We start from the raw sequence: 17,235 nt of genomic DNA, 5'->3' as shown, positions 1-17,235 counted from the left end.
GAGGGAGTTCCAGAGTTTACCAGTGAAATGGATGAATGATTGAGAGTACTGGTTAACCCTTGCATTAGAGAGTTGGACAGAATAGGGATGAGAGGAAGAAAGCCTTGTGCAGCGAGGCCGCAGGAGAAGGGGAGGCATGCAGTTAGCAAGATCAGTAGAACAGTTAGCATGAAAATAGCGATAAAAGATAGAAAGGGATGCAACATTCCGGCGGTGAGAAAGAGGTTGAAGACAGTTAGTGAGACGAGGGGAGTTGATGAGGCGAAGAGCTTTCAATACCATCCTATGAAGCAAAGCTGTGTGACTGGAACCCCCCAAACATGCGAAGAGTACTCCATACAGGGACGGATAAGGCCCTTATACAGAGTAAGCAGTTGGAGGGACGAGAAAAACTGGCGGAGACGCCTCAAAACACCTAACCTAACCTGAATGCAGGAGTAAGAGTGGGAAATGAGAAGATAGGTGTGCTCCTTTATGCAGATGATGTGGTGGTCATGAGTGAGTCAGCAGTTGAGTTGCAGAGAATGCTAGATGTTGTGGATGGATATGGGAGAGACTTTGGAGTTAGGTTTAGTAGTGAGAAAAGTAAGGTGATGATAGTGAATAGGTCTGAGGATGAAAGCAATGCAGTATGGAAAATTGGAGAGAATGAGATGAATCAGGCACGAGAATATAAGTACTTGGGGATGTGGGTGAGTCCAAGTGGGTGTGAAAAGACAAAGAATGAAAAGTTAGGTTTAGTGAATCAGTGGGTAGGACGATTGGGGAGTGCAGCAAGAATGAGAGCAAGCAAATATGATGTGCTGAGAGAGGTGTGGAAGAGTGTGGCGGTGCCCAGCATAATGTATGGTATGGATGTGATTGCATGGAATGAAAGTGAAATTGACAAGCTAGAAGTGGGACAAAATAGAATAGGTAGAATGGCACTGAATGCTCCAAGGTACACAGCAGTAGAAGCTTTGAGAGGGGATATGGGATGGAGCACCTTTAGGGAAAGACTAGTTAAAGCCACACTTAGATACAAGGTCAGGCTGGAAAGAATGGATGAGGAAAGAATAGTGAGGAAGGTGTACCTGTGGAATGAAAGTGGGAGTCAGTGGAGGAAGAGGTGCATGAGAATGACAGAGAGGAGTGGTTTACAAGTGGTATGGGGGATGAGAATGGCTGGGAGGAATCAAAGTGAGCGTGAATGGATCGTGACAAGAGGAGGCAGGGTAGGAACTGAATGGGATGCAAGGAAATGGAAGAGTGAGATAGACAGAGAGGTGAAGTGGGTGGGACTGAATATATGGAAGAATGGGATGGAACGAAAGAGTACCCTGGAATGGTACAAGGAAAAGGAAGCCCCGATGTATGAAAGGTGGTATGATGGCAGCCTGGGTGGTGACCTTCTCTTCCGAGCTAGGGCACAGTGTATGGATGTGAATGCAAGGAACTACAGGTGGTCTGAGTCCCGCAGCAAGGTGTGCCAGATGTGTGACATGGGGGAGGACGAGACGGTGGAGCATGTCATGCTGGAGTGTGAGAAGTATGAGAGAGACAGGCATGAGATGATGCAAGTGATCTTGAGTGAATTAGGGCATAATAGGAATGAAAGAGTGGAGAAGACAGGAAGGGAATGGATGGTGTTGCTGCTGGGACTGTGTAGAGAGACGAGTGAAAGGATGATGGAGGCTGTGAAGGAGTATCTGGAAAGAATGTGGCGAGCGAGGTGTAGGGATCATTAACGAAGAGAAATGCTACTTTTTTTCTTTCTTTTTTTTTTTTTTTTTTTTTTTTTTTTTGTCCTCTACAGGAGCAGCCGATCCAAAGGCTTGGCTCTGGAGCGATCCCGAGCCACCTGTAGCATCAAGATCAAGATCAAGATCAAGACAGTTGAAGACAGCCCGCGGCCCGCGCCACACAATACAAACACAGCCGAGCGGGGTGGAGCCGCGCCACAAACACTCTAATATTATAGAGCTGTGAGTATCAAGTCAGTTTAAAGGTATTGTAAAATACTGAGTGAACAGTGAAGGTGTGTAACATGGAAATAATCTTGTAGTTAACGAAGCATGAATGGTAGAGAAAAGGAGACAAAGGTTTAGGAAACCTTGCCCTACAGCCTCTTGGTGCACACTTACCTGTTGTGTAGCCGCCTCTGTAGGCCTCACCAACAGTTACACCGCCTCTGTAGGCCTCACCAACAGTTACACCGCCTCTGTAGGCCTCACCAACAGTTACACCGCCTCTGTAGGCCTCACCAACAGTTACACCGCTTCTGTAGGCATCACCAACAGTTCACCACCTCTGTAGGCATCACCAACAGTTACACCGCCTCTGTAGGCCTCACCAACAGTTCACCACCTCTGTAGGCCTCACCAACAGTTACACCGCTTCTGTAGGCATCACCAACAGTTCACCACCTCTGTAGGCATCACCAACAGTTCACCACCTCTGTAGGCCTCACCAACAGTTACACACAGGTGTCTGGAGCTTACTTAGCCTCTTGAGGTGGAGGAGGTGATGGTTTGTGACTAACATAACATAAATAATAAGATAACAAAGGGCCACCAGGGCCCATGTAGGTTATCCTGTATCAGTCGCACAGCGACCTCGTCATCAGTACTTAAAGATACACTTACAAGTACACAATACATTATATACTAATTCTAAATATTTGGCCCATTAACAGGGCTAAGTCCTGCAGCGAAATCCTCTACAATTTGTGGTCCCCATACATGGGGATCATGTCTTATTTAACTATAGTAAATTTCTTATAAAAACTGTCATGCAGTTTGCCTGATTTATGTCTATGTTTTTTAGTAGAGTTTGTTTTGAACATAAGTGGACAGCGGCAGGGAAAGCGTTGTTAAGTCTTCCTAACAACAGTCAATGGTACATCCATTATCTGTTTTCTTTGTTACTGTCTCATTAATAAGAGAAGGACTTGTGTCACCGTAAGTGGCAGGACTTGTCATGCTTTGAAGTAAGTGATTAAAGTCACTTAATCTATTTTATCAGTTTCAGTTAAAGTATAGAAGAAATATTTTAGGTAATGGTTCAGTGTAGCTGGACTACACCTCCTTATTCTTGGATTGTTTCCTTCCACTCTTTCACAAAGCCCACCGTGCCAAGTTTTTGTATGTAGCATGAAGCAGGACCTGTGGGAAAGGAAACATTTCATGCCATCAGGAAAAATAGATCTACTATAAGAAAATAGGTCAATACTGTGCTTTACATCTCATCTAAGGTCTCTTCTCCTCAGTAAGGTAAGATCGGGTTGCATATATGTTACGTTTATATTAGAGGTTAGGTTAGATCAGAGGTTCTCAAGTCAATCCCCCCTAATAAAGTTTTAAGGTTTTCATCACCCCCTATCTTTTAATTCAAGAACAATTGTTCCATTGGCAGAAACCATGTGCAATAGTAGTAGTTTTTGACATCAATGATGGCAGCCAAGAAAAAAACAAAAAACATTACATGATAAAAATTACTATGTGCCATCAAAAAGAATAAGACGTGGTGTATCCAGAGCCAATTTAGTTACCAAGGGTTGTTGATGTTGCTCTCTTGAAAGCTGTCATGTTGTAGGAATGGACAGTAAAGCTGTGAGACATTGAGGATTGGTGGAAGGTTGAAGGTAGTGTTGACAGTACGGCTTCATTTTCTTAAGTTTATTTACTGAAAATAGTTACTTATGGTTTGGTATTTCTATTAATCAAATGGTACCAGGATTTCTTCGGCATTTTACAGATTTTACCTAATTTAAATCATAAAATTTTCAGATGGAAGCTTCAATGGTCCCTTTGACCCCAGCAGTAATATTCACCAAGGAGCTTAGGTTAGGTTTGAGTTAGAATAGGTAAAGTAGGATAGTGATTTGTTTTCAACATGGCATGAAATGTTTCAGTTCCAATATGTCCTGCTTAGCGGCAGATGATAAAACCCGTCTACAGAAAAATTCCCGGTTGTTTGTAGCATCAAGAGGGTTGGTGACATTCTTCTGCCACTTTGTACCACTGTATATATATATATATATATATATATATATATATATATATATATATATATATATATATATATATATATATATATACATACAGGTGATCACACCAGAAACACCTCACCTCATCCAGGACAGTTAGTGATGCATGAAGAATGTCATCAGAAAGATCAGCATATGCCATCTTGCTGTTGGTTACACATCATTACTCTAGCACTGACGATCTTTTGTTTATTTCAACTGAGAGGCACACTTTGATAGAGGATACATGCTGCCGGGAGCATGGGGTGCATGCTGAGTCAAGGTGTATTTTGGCCAAATCTCGGCAAGAAATCAACCAATTGGTTTGGCCATAGACATTTCCATGTATTATTTGGCAACCAAGTTATAGTATGACAGCTGGGGCAATTTTGAGCTCAAAAATTTTGTTGTGAAATCAATTTTTTTTGAAAAGGGAGACGTTCAGCAACCAAGGTTCCACTGTACTTAAGTTTAAAGCCATGGAAAGCTCTCACTGCCTGATTTAGTTTAAGATAGTACAGATAATAATAATAATGATAATGATAAACGGTTTATTTAAACATAAGCAGCTCGGAAGCTGAAAATATACATCTTACAGGGAGAAATATCTTAATATTACATACTTGTAATTACATACTTAAAATTAAGCACAAGTACAGTGTTCACGTGTTGAGCATGTGCAAGTGGTCACAAAACACTCCTGCTACAGATTATTAGATTCATAGTGATGTCAAGTACTACATGGCTTCAATGACCATTACTGCTCAGTCACACAGCATGCCCTCTGCATAGTGCATACATCAACATTTTTAACATATCATGGAATTAGCCTTAGAACTTTGATACCATCTTGTATATTCTCAAGTTTTCTATCTCCGCTGATGCCTTGCTCCCTCAAGAAGTACAGGTAACTCTCAATTTACGCGATAGATGCGTTCCAAGAGGCATTGCGTATATCAAAATTTGTGTAAAACATACTTGTAATTCTCATAAGAAACAATAAATAATATGGGGGATTTGGGATGTGGTCCCAAAAATTTTGCAAAATTCTCTATTTATTTGGCTAAATTAACATGTTTTTATTATTTACCATTCTAAGTACTAGAAGTGTATTTAAAGTAAAGGGAAAAGCAAGAAATAATAAGAAAAAGCAAAAAAATAATAAGAGAAAACAACAAAACAAAGAATATGTAAACACAACACCCACTGCGTCACTGCCTTCACCGCTCACACCACAGTCAGTCACCATCTTCCTCTGAGCTTTTCCACTTTATCAAAAATCCACTTATCAAAAATAACCCCACAGTATAAAAGTAAACACTAGGAAAAAAATAAACACAGGACGCCAATGTTTTCACCCCTCACAAGCACTCACCGTCGCTGTCCACTCTTTGGTGCACAGTTTGAAAATGCAGTTAGGCCAAAATGCATATAAGCAAACCATTCGCGCAAATTTGATTAATTACAGTGATCCCTCGTGTATCGCGGTTAATGGATACCAGAACAGCGAAGTAGGATTTGCCTCCCTTAAGGAATTTTTGTGTATGTGTATGTGGGTACCAGAATGTTTAAAATATTTAAACAGTATTTATACTTTACATATACAGTATTTTACTTAAATCTATTTAATTATAAAACCTTATACAGTAATTATACATTTGCTCTCTCTCTTTCTCCCCTCTCGTACGATACGTAACACTCACCCTCTTCTGCCCTCTTTGATCATATCCAAAAGTTTAACTTTTTCACTGATGGTCATCATCTTCCTTTTTCTAGAGGAAGCTTTCGCAGGGGCACAGCGCTTAGGTGGCATTGTAAGGGCTTAACGAATCACTACTTAAACAAAAAAAAGTTATCGCAAACACAAAACTAAGAAACAGTATGCGAAACAGTCAACAGCGTGGATGAGACTGGGAGACTGGCGAGATACAACAAGGGAAGATGTTGGGTGAGGCTCCAATGATGTGCAGCCAATCAGCTGATGGGGTAAATCCATTCTTGCTCTCATTGGTCAATCTCGTGCCAGGAACCAATCATGCGCCTTGTATGAGTGCCCGTGGGTATGTACAAAGCCTCTGAGTCAATTCATCTTTTTGTTTGGCATGCTGGGAAACCTTCTCTCTCACGCATCAGCACGAAACAACGTGTTTTCCCGCAATATGGCTGTATTTTTTTCATTTTTATTGCAAACCGCAAAGCAGCGGGGAACCCGTATATGTATACAAACAATACTTGCACAGTACTTAACATTCATAGTAATGTACATTGTTGTCGTTATTACACACCAAATTACCAAATTACTGTACGTACAGTATTTGTAAGTGATGCCACGGACCCCATGTTATAGCGAAAAAATCCGCAGAACTTATCTATGAGTATGTATAAAATCTGTGAAACAGTGAGGCCATGAAAGTTGAACCGCGAAATAGTGATAGTATATAATATTTTTTTGGTTGCGTATTAACAAAACCGCGTAAATTAAACACGCGTAAAGCAAGAGTTACCTGTATCCTCTAAAAGGTTGGCTACAACAAAGAAGCCTTCAAACATTCTGTTCTAGCTTATACAGATGTTGGCCTCAGGTATCACCAGTTTCACATACTGCTCTGACATACACATTCTTAATAAAGTGTTTGCTCTTTGTCTTTTCAGTGTAGCCATACCTTCCTAGAATTTTTCCTTCCCACCATTTCCCTTCACAAATTTATTGCACTTGTACATGCACTCATTCCATGTCTTATTATCACTCCACTTCATTAATTGCCACAGTACACACTCTTGATAACTGTTTCTAACTCATACACACACTCATTCCAGGTCTCATTATCACTCCATTTCATTGATTGCCACAGCACACTCTTGATTACTGTTCCCTAATCCATGTCCAATTCACAAGTCAGTGTTGGAGGATGGATGCATTGTATTCCTTCAGCTACACCTTCACAGCCTTATACATGTTTCTTCCTTTCATGATCCCTGCAAGTGAGTGATACTCTGGCATGCCTTCATTTTACTGATCTCTTTTATATTTTCTTATTGACCTGGAAATGATGGTATCACTCTGTATCTTTTCACATCTTTTCTGAGACATGCAAACATTCAGGAAGTAAGCAGTTCATGCAGGGAAGCCACAGAACACCAGACTTGATGTTTCTAAATATTATGACCAGGTCAAATTATATAAATCAAGTAACTTCCATCTTATATTGAGAGCTAAAGATTTAAAAACTGATTAAAAATAATAATGGACTGTCCTCCAGATAACTATCACATCTTCTTCTTCAGTGACAATCCTCTATCTTCCTCCTCTAACTCGAACACCCTCAGTCTGCCCTTTACTAGTAATCTAACTTGAGAATTTTATCAACTCCCTTCTTCCAAGTCATTGCAGTCTGTGTTATTGCCTCAGTGTTGTACATCATGCTATCTTTTATTGTTATTTTGATACTGACTGCTCTTTTGATTTTTGTACCTGGATAGTTTCTACTGTCTCTCACCCCTATTCTGACCACCTCTCTAATCCAAGAATTAACCAGTATTCTCAATCTTTGGTAACTTTTCTGGTAAACTTTGGAATTTTCTGTTTGCTTCTGTATTCCTCGTTCCGATGCCTTGTCAAAAGGGAGGTTTTGAACATTTATTCTCCAACTTTGGATTGTTTATTTGGTTGTTCTCTTTGGGAACTGACTCTTTTTGCTGTAGGCCAGAGGTTCTTTTACATAATGATTTAAGAAACTTTTTCCATTCTAAATCTTTCTTGTGCCTCACCGACCATTTATTCCATTAATATTTTAAATCTCTCCCATAAATTCCTGGCATATTTAGCAAAATTTTTCTCTATTCACAATTTCACTCTCCTGTAATCGTTTTCTTAAAAAAAATTGCAGTAATAACTACATTGTTCCTTCATGTGGTAGTTCTTGCCTCCTTGCCAGGTCACACAATGGGAAACATCCGACCACCTACTGCATCATTTCCACACTTTATAATTTTCTGGTGGTATGCTATCAGTTCCTGCACCTTTATTGTATTGGCTTGCTTATATTGGCCATGGTTCATTGTAGTGGTGGTCAAGAGAAATCATGGCCAATAAAAAGAACTAGGTGATGGTAATCATCTTAATCTCCCAACTTAATAGAAGCAGTTTTAGCAAGAGATGAGATGTGAAGTTTCCAGTTTACATTATAAGTAAAGGACAGACCAAGGTTGTTCAGTGAAGAAGAGGGAGACAGTTGAGTGTCATTGAAGAAGAGGGATAGTTGTCTGGAAGGTTGTGTCGAGTTGATAGATGGAGGAATTGAGTTTTTTAGGCATTGAACACTGCCAAGTTTCCTCCGCTCCAGTCAGAAATTTTAGAGAGATCTCAAGTCTGGCATTCTGTGGCCAATAAAACTTGGCTTCTTCTTATTGTTGTTATTGTTGTTATTATTATTGTTATCATTATTAATATTATTATTATTATTATTATTATTATTATTATTATTATTACTATTACTACTACCACCACCACCACCATCTTATCTTCCAGGCGTGTTACTGGCATGATGATTACCTCCAGGCAGCAGATCAAAGACTGCACCACGGCTGCCTATGACTACCTTAGGAGCAGGTCAGACAAAAACTCTGTTGCCCTCCAGAAGCAACTGCAGAGCTTGTCTTTGGTGAGCAATGTGGAAGTGTTTGAGCCCACTTCCCTGGAGAGTGTGGAGCTGTACATGTGCCTGGAGAAGCTCCTCACCCACGCTGAGACCAAGTCAACCATGGTGGGGAAAGTGTTAACCCTCCTCACTCACATCTCAGAGTCCCACACCATTAGGGAGGCTCTCAGGTAACACACCATTGCTTGCTGTTGGTAGATGGTTCTTAAACATCTTTTTATTATGAAGGAATGTCAAGAGATGTGCTGATTTTTTTAGATCTGTTAAATACCAAATTTTGTGCTTATACATCTGAACATATTAAATTGGCTTACTGTGCCAGAGACAGAGGTGAGTCAGGAGTAACTTGAGGATTGGCACGTTAGTGGACCTTTCTTTGCCCTTGGCTGGTGTCTCCCTCAAAACAAAAAATAGATAAATAAAACAAATAGATAAATAAATATAAGTGAAAATAGATACAGGTATTTCTTAATTTATGTGAGGGATACATTCTTGAAGAGATCATGTAATGTAAAAGTCACATGAAGTAAACATGATTACTGAACCAAGCTGTACAGTATATACCAAGTGTGGAGCATTGCATTCACCTCACAATCTTCTCTGCCTCTGGGTGCCACATGTTCAAACCTTCTTCCGTTATATCACAATGTAAAGAAAGCTGCCAGCGACTGCTCAAGACAGTGTGTCAGTCTTGTTTTGCTAGTATCAGCTCCAGCCCCCGGGCACTAAATTCAACCCGATACCTCTAGCGGGCAACATTGACAGCCGCATATTGACATGTGTGAACCCACCTTAAGTTGAAGGATATGAGTTGTGGGATGTGTACGATATGCTTGGCAAGGCACTGAGAAAGAAGAGCAGAGAGACATCAACACTTTGTTTGTAACATTTTTATCATCTCTTATAGATGCATATGGTAATTACAAAATAATCATTATTGTTTTAGGGAACTCATATAAAGGGGCACCATGCAAAGGGACAGCATGATGGCTGAGGGAACACCTGGTGGCTGCATCACCAAACTAAACCATTTGCCATAATTGCATAATTTGAAAAAAAATGACAAGGCTTTTTACCTTGTGATATTTCAAAATAGCATAATCTAAACATGCATAAATTGAGAAATACTGTATCTGTTGATGGAAATTTTGACAACTGAGTCCAGAAAAGGGATACGTTTGTGGAAGCCAGGATGGATGCATTTGAGGCAGTGTGGCAACTGTTCATGCTGGGAGTGGTGCACCCTTATTGCAATAGAAGTAATGGAAATGAAGTGATTGGAAACCATTATCTCTTATTGTGTGTGGATTACTTGGTTGTTATTTGTTTTTGCAGTGCAGATATTTGAACATTTTACTGTGTGTGTGTTCAGTAAGTGAAGACTAATGGTTAATATCTTCTCTTCAGAGACAATGTGAAGATAGTTCCTGTCTTGAGCAATTTTCTGGTGGAGTCAAAACTCTCCAAAGAAAATCACCTCAAGACTTTAAATCTTCTGAGCATGACCTCTTACAAAATTAAGGTAAGGAGTAGTTTCTAAGTATTGTCCATTAATGATCAAGCTTTTCAAAAGGAGACCCACATTCTTGAATCTTCCAAATTTTCCACCATCTGGCTTCAACTCAATAGTCACTATTTAACTAAATTTATGTGCTGTCTATCTCTCCCTTAACTCCTCTGACTATAGTAAATTCTTTGACTTTTTTAATTATAAAGTGGAGCACATTGTCTATATCCTTTTGTGGTAATCTCTATTCTTGGAGATTTCAATGTTCACCACCAGCTTTGGCTTTCCTCTCCCTACACTGACCATCCTGTTGAACTTGCCTTCAACTTTGCTATCCTCCATGACCTAGAGCAACTGGTGCAGCACCTGACATTCTTGATCTCTTCCTTACCTTTAATCCTTCTGCTTATGCCGTTACCTTATCTTCTTTGTTGGTTTCCTCTGATCACAATCTCATTTTTTGTGTCTTGTCCTATTTCTCCAATTCCTCCTCAGGATCCCCCAAAGCAGAAGTGCCTCTGGTGTTTTGCCTCTGCTAGTTGTTGTGGGAGCTGAGAAGATTTTACTCTGATTTTCCCTGGAATGATTACTGTTTCCGTGTCAGAGACCCATCTCTATGTGCTGAACTCATAACAGAGGTGATATTGTCTGGCATGGAGGCATACATTCCCCATTCTTTTTCTCAGCCTAAACTTTCTAAACCTTGGTTTAACACAGTCTGTTCTCATGCTATACATGATAGAGAGGTTGCCCACAATAGGTACTTGAGCCTTCCGTCTCCTGAATCTCACGCCCTTTATATATGTGCCCGGAATCATGCCAAGTCTGTTCTTCAACTTGCCAAACATTCCTTCATAAATAGAAAAACGTCTATGATAGAGAGATTGCCCACAAATGGTATTTGAGCCTTCCGTCTCCTGAATCTCATGCACTTTATATTTGTGCCTGGAATCATGCCAAGTCTGTTCTTCAACTTGCCAAACACTCCTTCATAAATAAAAAAATGTCAGAATCTTTCAAACACCATCTTCCCTCTTGACTTCTGGCATCTAGCCAAAAACATATCCAATAACTTCACCTCTTCATCTTTCCCTTCTTTATTTCATCCTGATGGCAACACTGCCATCTCTTCTGTCTTTAAAGCTGAACTCTTCTCTCAAACCTTTGCTTACAACTCCCCCTTGGATGATTCTGAGCTTGTCCCTCCCTCTGACTTTTTCAGGCCTACAATTCAAGTTCTTCTTTGTAATGATGTTTTCCATGCCCTCGTTGGCCTAAACCCTCGGAAGGTTTTGGTCCTGATGGGGTCCCTCCTGTTATTCTCAAAAAATGTACTTCCTTGCTTGTACCTTGCCTGGCCAAACTCAACTTCTACCTTTCCCTCTTGCTGGAAGTTTACTTACATTGCTTTAATCTCCTGCTTATCTTTTTTTTTTTTTTTTTTTTTTTTCTCTCCTCCATATATCTCAACAAAAAGATTCTTAAACACTTCACAATCTTCTATCTGATTTCTAGTATGGTTTCTGTCAAGAATTCCCTTCTGCTGATTTTCTGGCTTTCCTTACTGAGTCTTGGTCTTCTTTTAGAGATTTTTATAAAACTTCTGCTGTTGCCATAGACATATCAAAAGCTATATTGATAGAGTCTATCACAAATCTTTGAATTCCAAACTATCTGCTTATGGCTTCTATTCTTCTCTCTCTAACTTCATCTCAAATTTTTGTGTGGACTGTTTTATCGTTGCTGTGGTTGATGGTCACTGTTCTTCTAAATCCATTAATAGTGGTGTTGCTCAGGGTTCTGTCTTGTCACCCACTCTCTTCCCATTATTCATCAGTGATCTAAACTAAACTTCTTGTCCTATCCATTCTTGCACAGGTAATACCACTCTGCACCTTTCCAAGTCTTTTCATATACTATTCTTCCTTTCAGGAAGTAAACAGATCTCTTAGGGGAGCTACAGAATGCCTGAGTTTTGATCTCTTTAAAATTTCTGATTGTGGCAGAGGAAACTTAGTTGTGTTCAGTGCATCAGAAACTCAATTCCTTCATCTATCAATTCAACACAAGCTCCCAGTCAACTATCCCCTCTTTCTCAGTGACACTCAAATGACCCCCTCTTCTATACTTAATATGTTTTGGACTTTATCTTTGCATAAATGGGTTGAATCATAAGCCTTTCAGCTCATTAACTTGTCTTTTTCTAATTGACTGTCTTCAACCTCTTTTCCATCCCTACAATGTTGCATCTCTTGCTATCTTCTGCAGCTTTTTCCATGGCAACTGCTTCTCTGACCTTGTTAACTGCATGCCTCCCCTCCTTGTACAGCCTCGCTGCACAAGACTTTCTTCTTCCTCTCATCCCTATTCTGTCCAACTTTCTAATGCAAATGCTGATCAGTATTCTGAATCATTCATCTCTTTCTCTGGTGAATTGCAGAACTCCCTGCCTGCTTCAGTATTTCTATCTTCCTATGTCTTGAACTTTTTAAGAGGGAGGTTTCAAGACACTTATCTTCAGTTTTTTTATCATTGTTTTTGTCTCTATGGAAATTGTCACTTCAGTGGGCATTTTTTAAGCTATATTTGTTGACCTTGGCTGGTATTTCTCCTACATAAAAAAGACACTACAGAGGACACAACTTGTGATCTTTGCACATGATTTATAAATTGGTCTTTGAGAAATTTTGTTTAGATATCTTGCCTTATCGCATTTTACAAGTTAAAATATTGGAGGTCAATTGTTTCCTTACTGTCCCATTGTCTCCTTGTATGCCATGCAGCAAATACAAAAGTATCCCAAATGGCAGTTGATATAGGTTTAAATTTTGTGTGGCATTTAATGAGCAATTGTTTTGACTACGGAAATTAGATCCTCAGTATAAGAATGATGCAACTCAGTTCTGTAATGGTCACCACACACAATTCATGATCAATAAGCTCTGGGTTTGAATTTCTGGCAGTGAAGACTCTATTGTGTTCATGTCCTTTAACAAAATAGCCTGTGTTACCTGGCAGAGAGTAGGGGAGAGACAAAAGTTAAGGAGTTTACCTTGTAACCCAGCAGTACAGTACCAAAATGGCCATTGTTCATGCCATGTCCAGTAAGAAATGGTGGCATGTACTGGCGTATACCTAGACGTCCACATATCTCATAGTTTAGAAAGATGATTAATAATTGAGTGGAAGTATTGATGTGTTCTTGGCAGACATCTCTCCCAAGTTATCAATCTGTTCATACTCAGCCTTATAGTAGTCATTATTGGTGTTGAGGTGTTCCTGTGTGTGGTCACTCATGGGACAGTCTCCCATCAGTCTTTTCATACTTAATTTCATATAGTAAGGCCCCGCACTTGGCGAATCTCAGCTTGTCGAAATTCACTTTTGGCGGTAGGGCCGCCACGGACCACCAAGTGCACGCTTGGCGATTTTAATTTAAACTTGGCGGCCACACGGCAAACCACGCGGCTCTCCGGTGACGTCAGACCTCTCTCTAAACCTATCAGAACGCAGTGTGAGTCCCCTTCAGCCATATTGTTTTTTCTACTCTCTGTTCTGCTAGCGTGGGAATGAATTATGGTGATTTACCGCCAACATGGCTTCTACCAGCACAACAGGTGATACTGATGGTGGGAAGGACAATGGTGGTGGCGCCACGACAAGGATGAAAGTGGGTGAGGGAAACGGGTGGAAAAATGGGAGTTACAGCCTTTTATGTCATGTCTTATTAGCTTTATTTATTGTTTATTGGTCTGTTTTGTACATGTGTTCTAATATGTGAAGGCAAAAGATTTTAATTCAGCTGGAAAGATGGTATTTTAGGGGACAAAAGAGGGACTTTGGCATTGACCAAAGACTGATTGAGGCATTTTTTAAGCAATTTGTATGGTATAATGAATTCGTGTTTGGCGAAATTCGCATTTGGCGGTAGTTTCGCTGGACTAATTAATTTACCAAGTGTGGGGGCTTACTGTAATAGTGTGAAAATACTTAACCGCTTCAATACTGGGACACATTTTTACCTTGAGATTTGTGTACGATTAGGAAAGGTCTGTGGAGGTCTGAAGATGAATGGCCACAGACTTCACTATTTTAGTAACCCACATAAGTTTCTGAAGCTGTATAAAATAACCAAATAGTAAGCAGAATGAATATGGAAACACATCATGGTATTGAAGGGGTTAACTTTGATATACTGCGAACTGAATTGGTGTTGAGGTTGAGGTGTTCCTGTGTGTGGTCACTCATTGGATAGTCTCCTCCCAAGTTATCAATCTGTTCATACACAGTCTTATAGTAGTCATTATTGGTGCTGAGGTGTTGCTGTGTGTGGTCACTCACTGGACATGCTTGATGGCAGATTGCATATTTGGAAGGATGGATCATGGAGCTGGTCCCATTCTTGGCAGCCACAGTGACAAAGGGGATTGCTGGAGAGGAGTCCCTTCTGGCAGCCATTCAGATCTTGGCCAACCTGTGTCGATCCAGCTCTGATGTGGTGGAGTATTTGCGTCGTATCCCCAATAACAAGGTAAGGGACAAATAAAGGCTAAGCTCATGACACTATTTGTAATGTGTATTTGAGCACACCTATCACTTTGTCTGTGGTTGATGCAAATAGATATACCGTGTTCATTGGTCATAGATCTATTGGTGGTACATTTTTATTTTGTAAGTTTTTAGGCCATGGGGAGCATAAATAATGGATGAATTACCTTGTTTTTAGATGCTGCTGACATCTTTGTCTGGCATGAAGAATGCAACAATGTACGTCAGATTGCTGGTTTTGGAAGTGATGTTCCTTGTTCACCCTGAATTGAGTGAGGAAATTTTCTCAAATGTGAGTAATGACATAAAAGATTGAGTTCATAGTTTAAAATTAAAGTGTGAAAATTCTTAACCGCTTCAATACTGGGACACATTTTTACCTTGAGATTTGTGTACGTTTAGACCATTGTATTGACATTAGGGAAGGTCTATGGAGGTCTGAAGATGAATGGCCACAGACTTCACTATTTTAATAACCCACAAAAGTTTCTGAAGCTGTATAAAATAACCAAATAGTAAGCAGAATGAATATGTAAACGCATCATGGTATTGAAGGGGTTAACTTTGATAATCTGCAACCTGAATTTAAAATGGATCAGATGTTTATACAAAAACACACACAAAAAAAAAGTTATAAGTTAAAACAAAGAGGAGTGGTTCAAAATTTAGTATGCCTTGCTGCCAAACTGTTGAAATAGTGTGAGTCAAGAGGCAGGATAAAGTGTGGAAGCAGCCAGGCAGGGATTTATCAAGATTAGTCAAGAGGCAGGACAGTGTGGAAGCAGCCAGGCAGGGAGTTCTCAAGATTAGTCAAGAGGCAGGACAGTGTGGAAGCAGCCAGGCAGGGAGTTCTCAAGATTAGTCAAGAGGCAGGACAGTGTGGAAGCAGCCAGGCAGGGAGTTCTCAAGATTAGTCAAGAGGCAGGACAGTGTGGAAGCAGCCAGGCAGGGAGTTCTCAAGATTAGTCAAGAGGCAGGACAGTGTGGAAGCAGCCAGGCAGGGAGTTCTCAAGATTAGTCAAGAGGCAGGACAGTGTGGAAGCAGCCAGGCAGGGAGTTCTCAAGATTAGTCAAGTGGCAGGACAGTGTGGAAGCAGCCAGGCAGGGAGTTCTCAAGATTATATGTAAAAATTGAGAATACTGGTTTGTTCTTCAGTTCTTGAGATTATTTGTGAAGATTATTAATACTGGTTTGTTCTTCAGTTAGGGAGATGTACTTCTCTTCAGGGTCTCCCGAGGTTGAGGTGTATCCACCAGTTTTTTCTCAGCCAATTTAGGGAACCTGAGGAGGTGTTTTGCAATTTTTTTTATTTATTTACATTATTATATAATGTGAAGAAATGATAATAATTACTATCTTTGTTATTATTATTATTATTATTATTATTATAATTATCAGAGATGGGTGAGATTCAAAATATAGCATTCTGATTAGTGATTACTGATTGGCCAGCTCATCAGTCTGATTTGATTATCTGGTTTGGATGCCAAAAATCTTTTAAATCCAGTTAGTGATTATATGATTATCTGATTTGATTAAAATTTTTAAAAGCTATTTGATATTTATAAAGCAATGAAATGTTTTTAAACCAATTTTCAATGTTTTTTAAAGGAAATCTAATGTTTTTTTTACCCTAGATAAGCCATTTGTAACTAATACAAAAAGAATAAACATTTTACTTTAATTAAAATATAACAAAAGTTTGAACTATACAGTACATATTACACAAGATACACACACTAATACTAATATTTTCTCTAAGAAAAAAGATAAGGTCAACTTTGTTCCTTATATACCTCATAGTATTTAAGGTTGCCTAGTCTGCTGTAAGCCTACCAGCTTAGTCCTCGTCTTTCTTAATTCATTTATTTATTTCAATTTTTTTTTCTGGGGAAGACAAAATTAATAAGAGGAAAGGCATACTATTGTGCCTCAGTTCACTGAATCGTGTTAACTAGAGGTGAATACAAAGGTGTGTTTGTTATGTTGCAACAGAATACTAAAGACTCAATGAACATTCTGTGGTGGGAAATGTTCTGGTCTTGTGTGAGGAGGTTGTGAACTCAGTCCATCATATCACATCACTTGATTATTGCCCATGTTTATTGATTAAAGAAGCAACCATTCTCTGCACTTGGTATGATATGAATTAAAACAAAATGGAAATCCCATTCCAATTGACTAAGAACTTTTAATTAATGTTTCAATAGAAACTGTTGGTTCATTAGGATATCTGATCCTTAAGATGGACTCTCTTCTACAGAGTAAAACTGTTGATATGATCTTCACTGTTGCCATTGAGGGTTTTAAAGAGAAGAGAGTGGCATGGCTGCAGCTTGCTGCTGATGTCTTTGAAGAGTTGGCTCTGGTTACATCCTTTGAACCCGTCCTCAGAGAGTAAGTACACCTTGTTGCAACAATACTAAAAATATCATTGTATGTCCATTTTTCTTTGGTACATTGTTTCAATATACCAGTCATCTAAATTTATTAATCAGTTATCATGTGAGGCAGT

At 39.5% G+C, this 17,235-nt stretch overlaps 1 protein-coding gene across 1 annotated transcript in view; it reads left to right on the top strand.

Annotated features, from left to right (window-relative positions):
• Nucleotides 1-1,784: 1,784 nt before the first annotated feature.
• Nucleotides 1,785-17,235, top strand: part of LOC123502805 (protein CIP2A-like) — an 82,239-nt gene continuing 66,788 nt past the window's right edge. The window contains exons 1-6 of the mRNA XM_045252070.1: nucleotides 1,785-1,964; nucleotides 8,535-8,834; nucleotides 10,072-10,186; nucleotides 14,532-14,702; nucleotides 14,898-15,011; nucleotides 16,984-17,117. Of these exons, the coding sequence (XP_045108005.1) occupies nucleotides 8,548-8,834; nucleotides 10,072-10,186; nucleotides 14,532-14,702; nucleotides 14,898-15,011; nucleotides 16,984-17,117 (821 nt within the window). The 5' untranslated portion in view covers nucleotides 1,785-1,964; nucleotides 8,535-8,547. The remainder of the gene's footprint in view (nucleotides 1,965-8,534; nucleotides 8,835-10,071; nucleotides 10,187-14,531; nucleotides 14,703-14,897; nucleotides 15,012-16,983; nucleotides 17,118-17,235) is intronic.

Source organism: Portunus trituberculatus, chromosome 12 (genome assembly GCF_017591435.1).
Source record: "Portunus trituberculatus isolate SZX2019 chromosome 12, ASM1759143v1, whole genome shotgun sequence".
Taxonomy (NCBI): domain Eukaryota; kingdom Metazoa; phylum Arthropoda; class Malacostraca; order Decapoda; family Portunidae; genus Portunus; species Portunus trituberculatus.
Note: the sequence above shows the minus strand (reverse complement) of the source record. Positions and strands in the feature narration are given on the sequence as shown.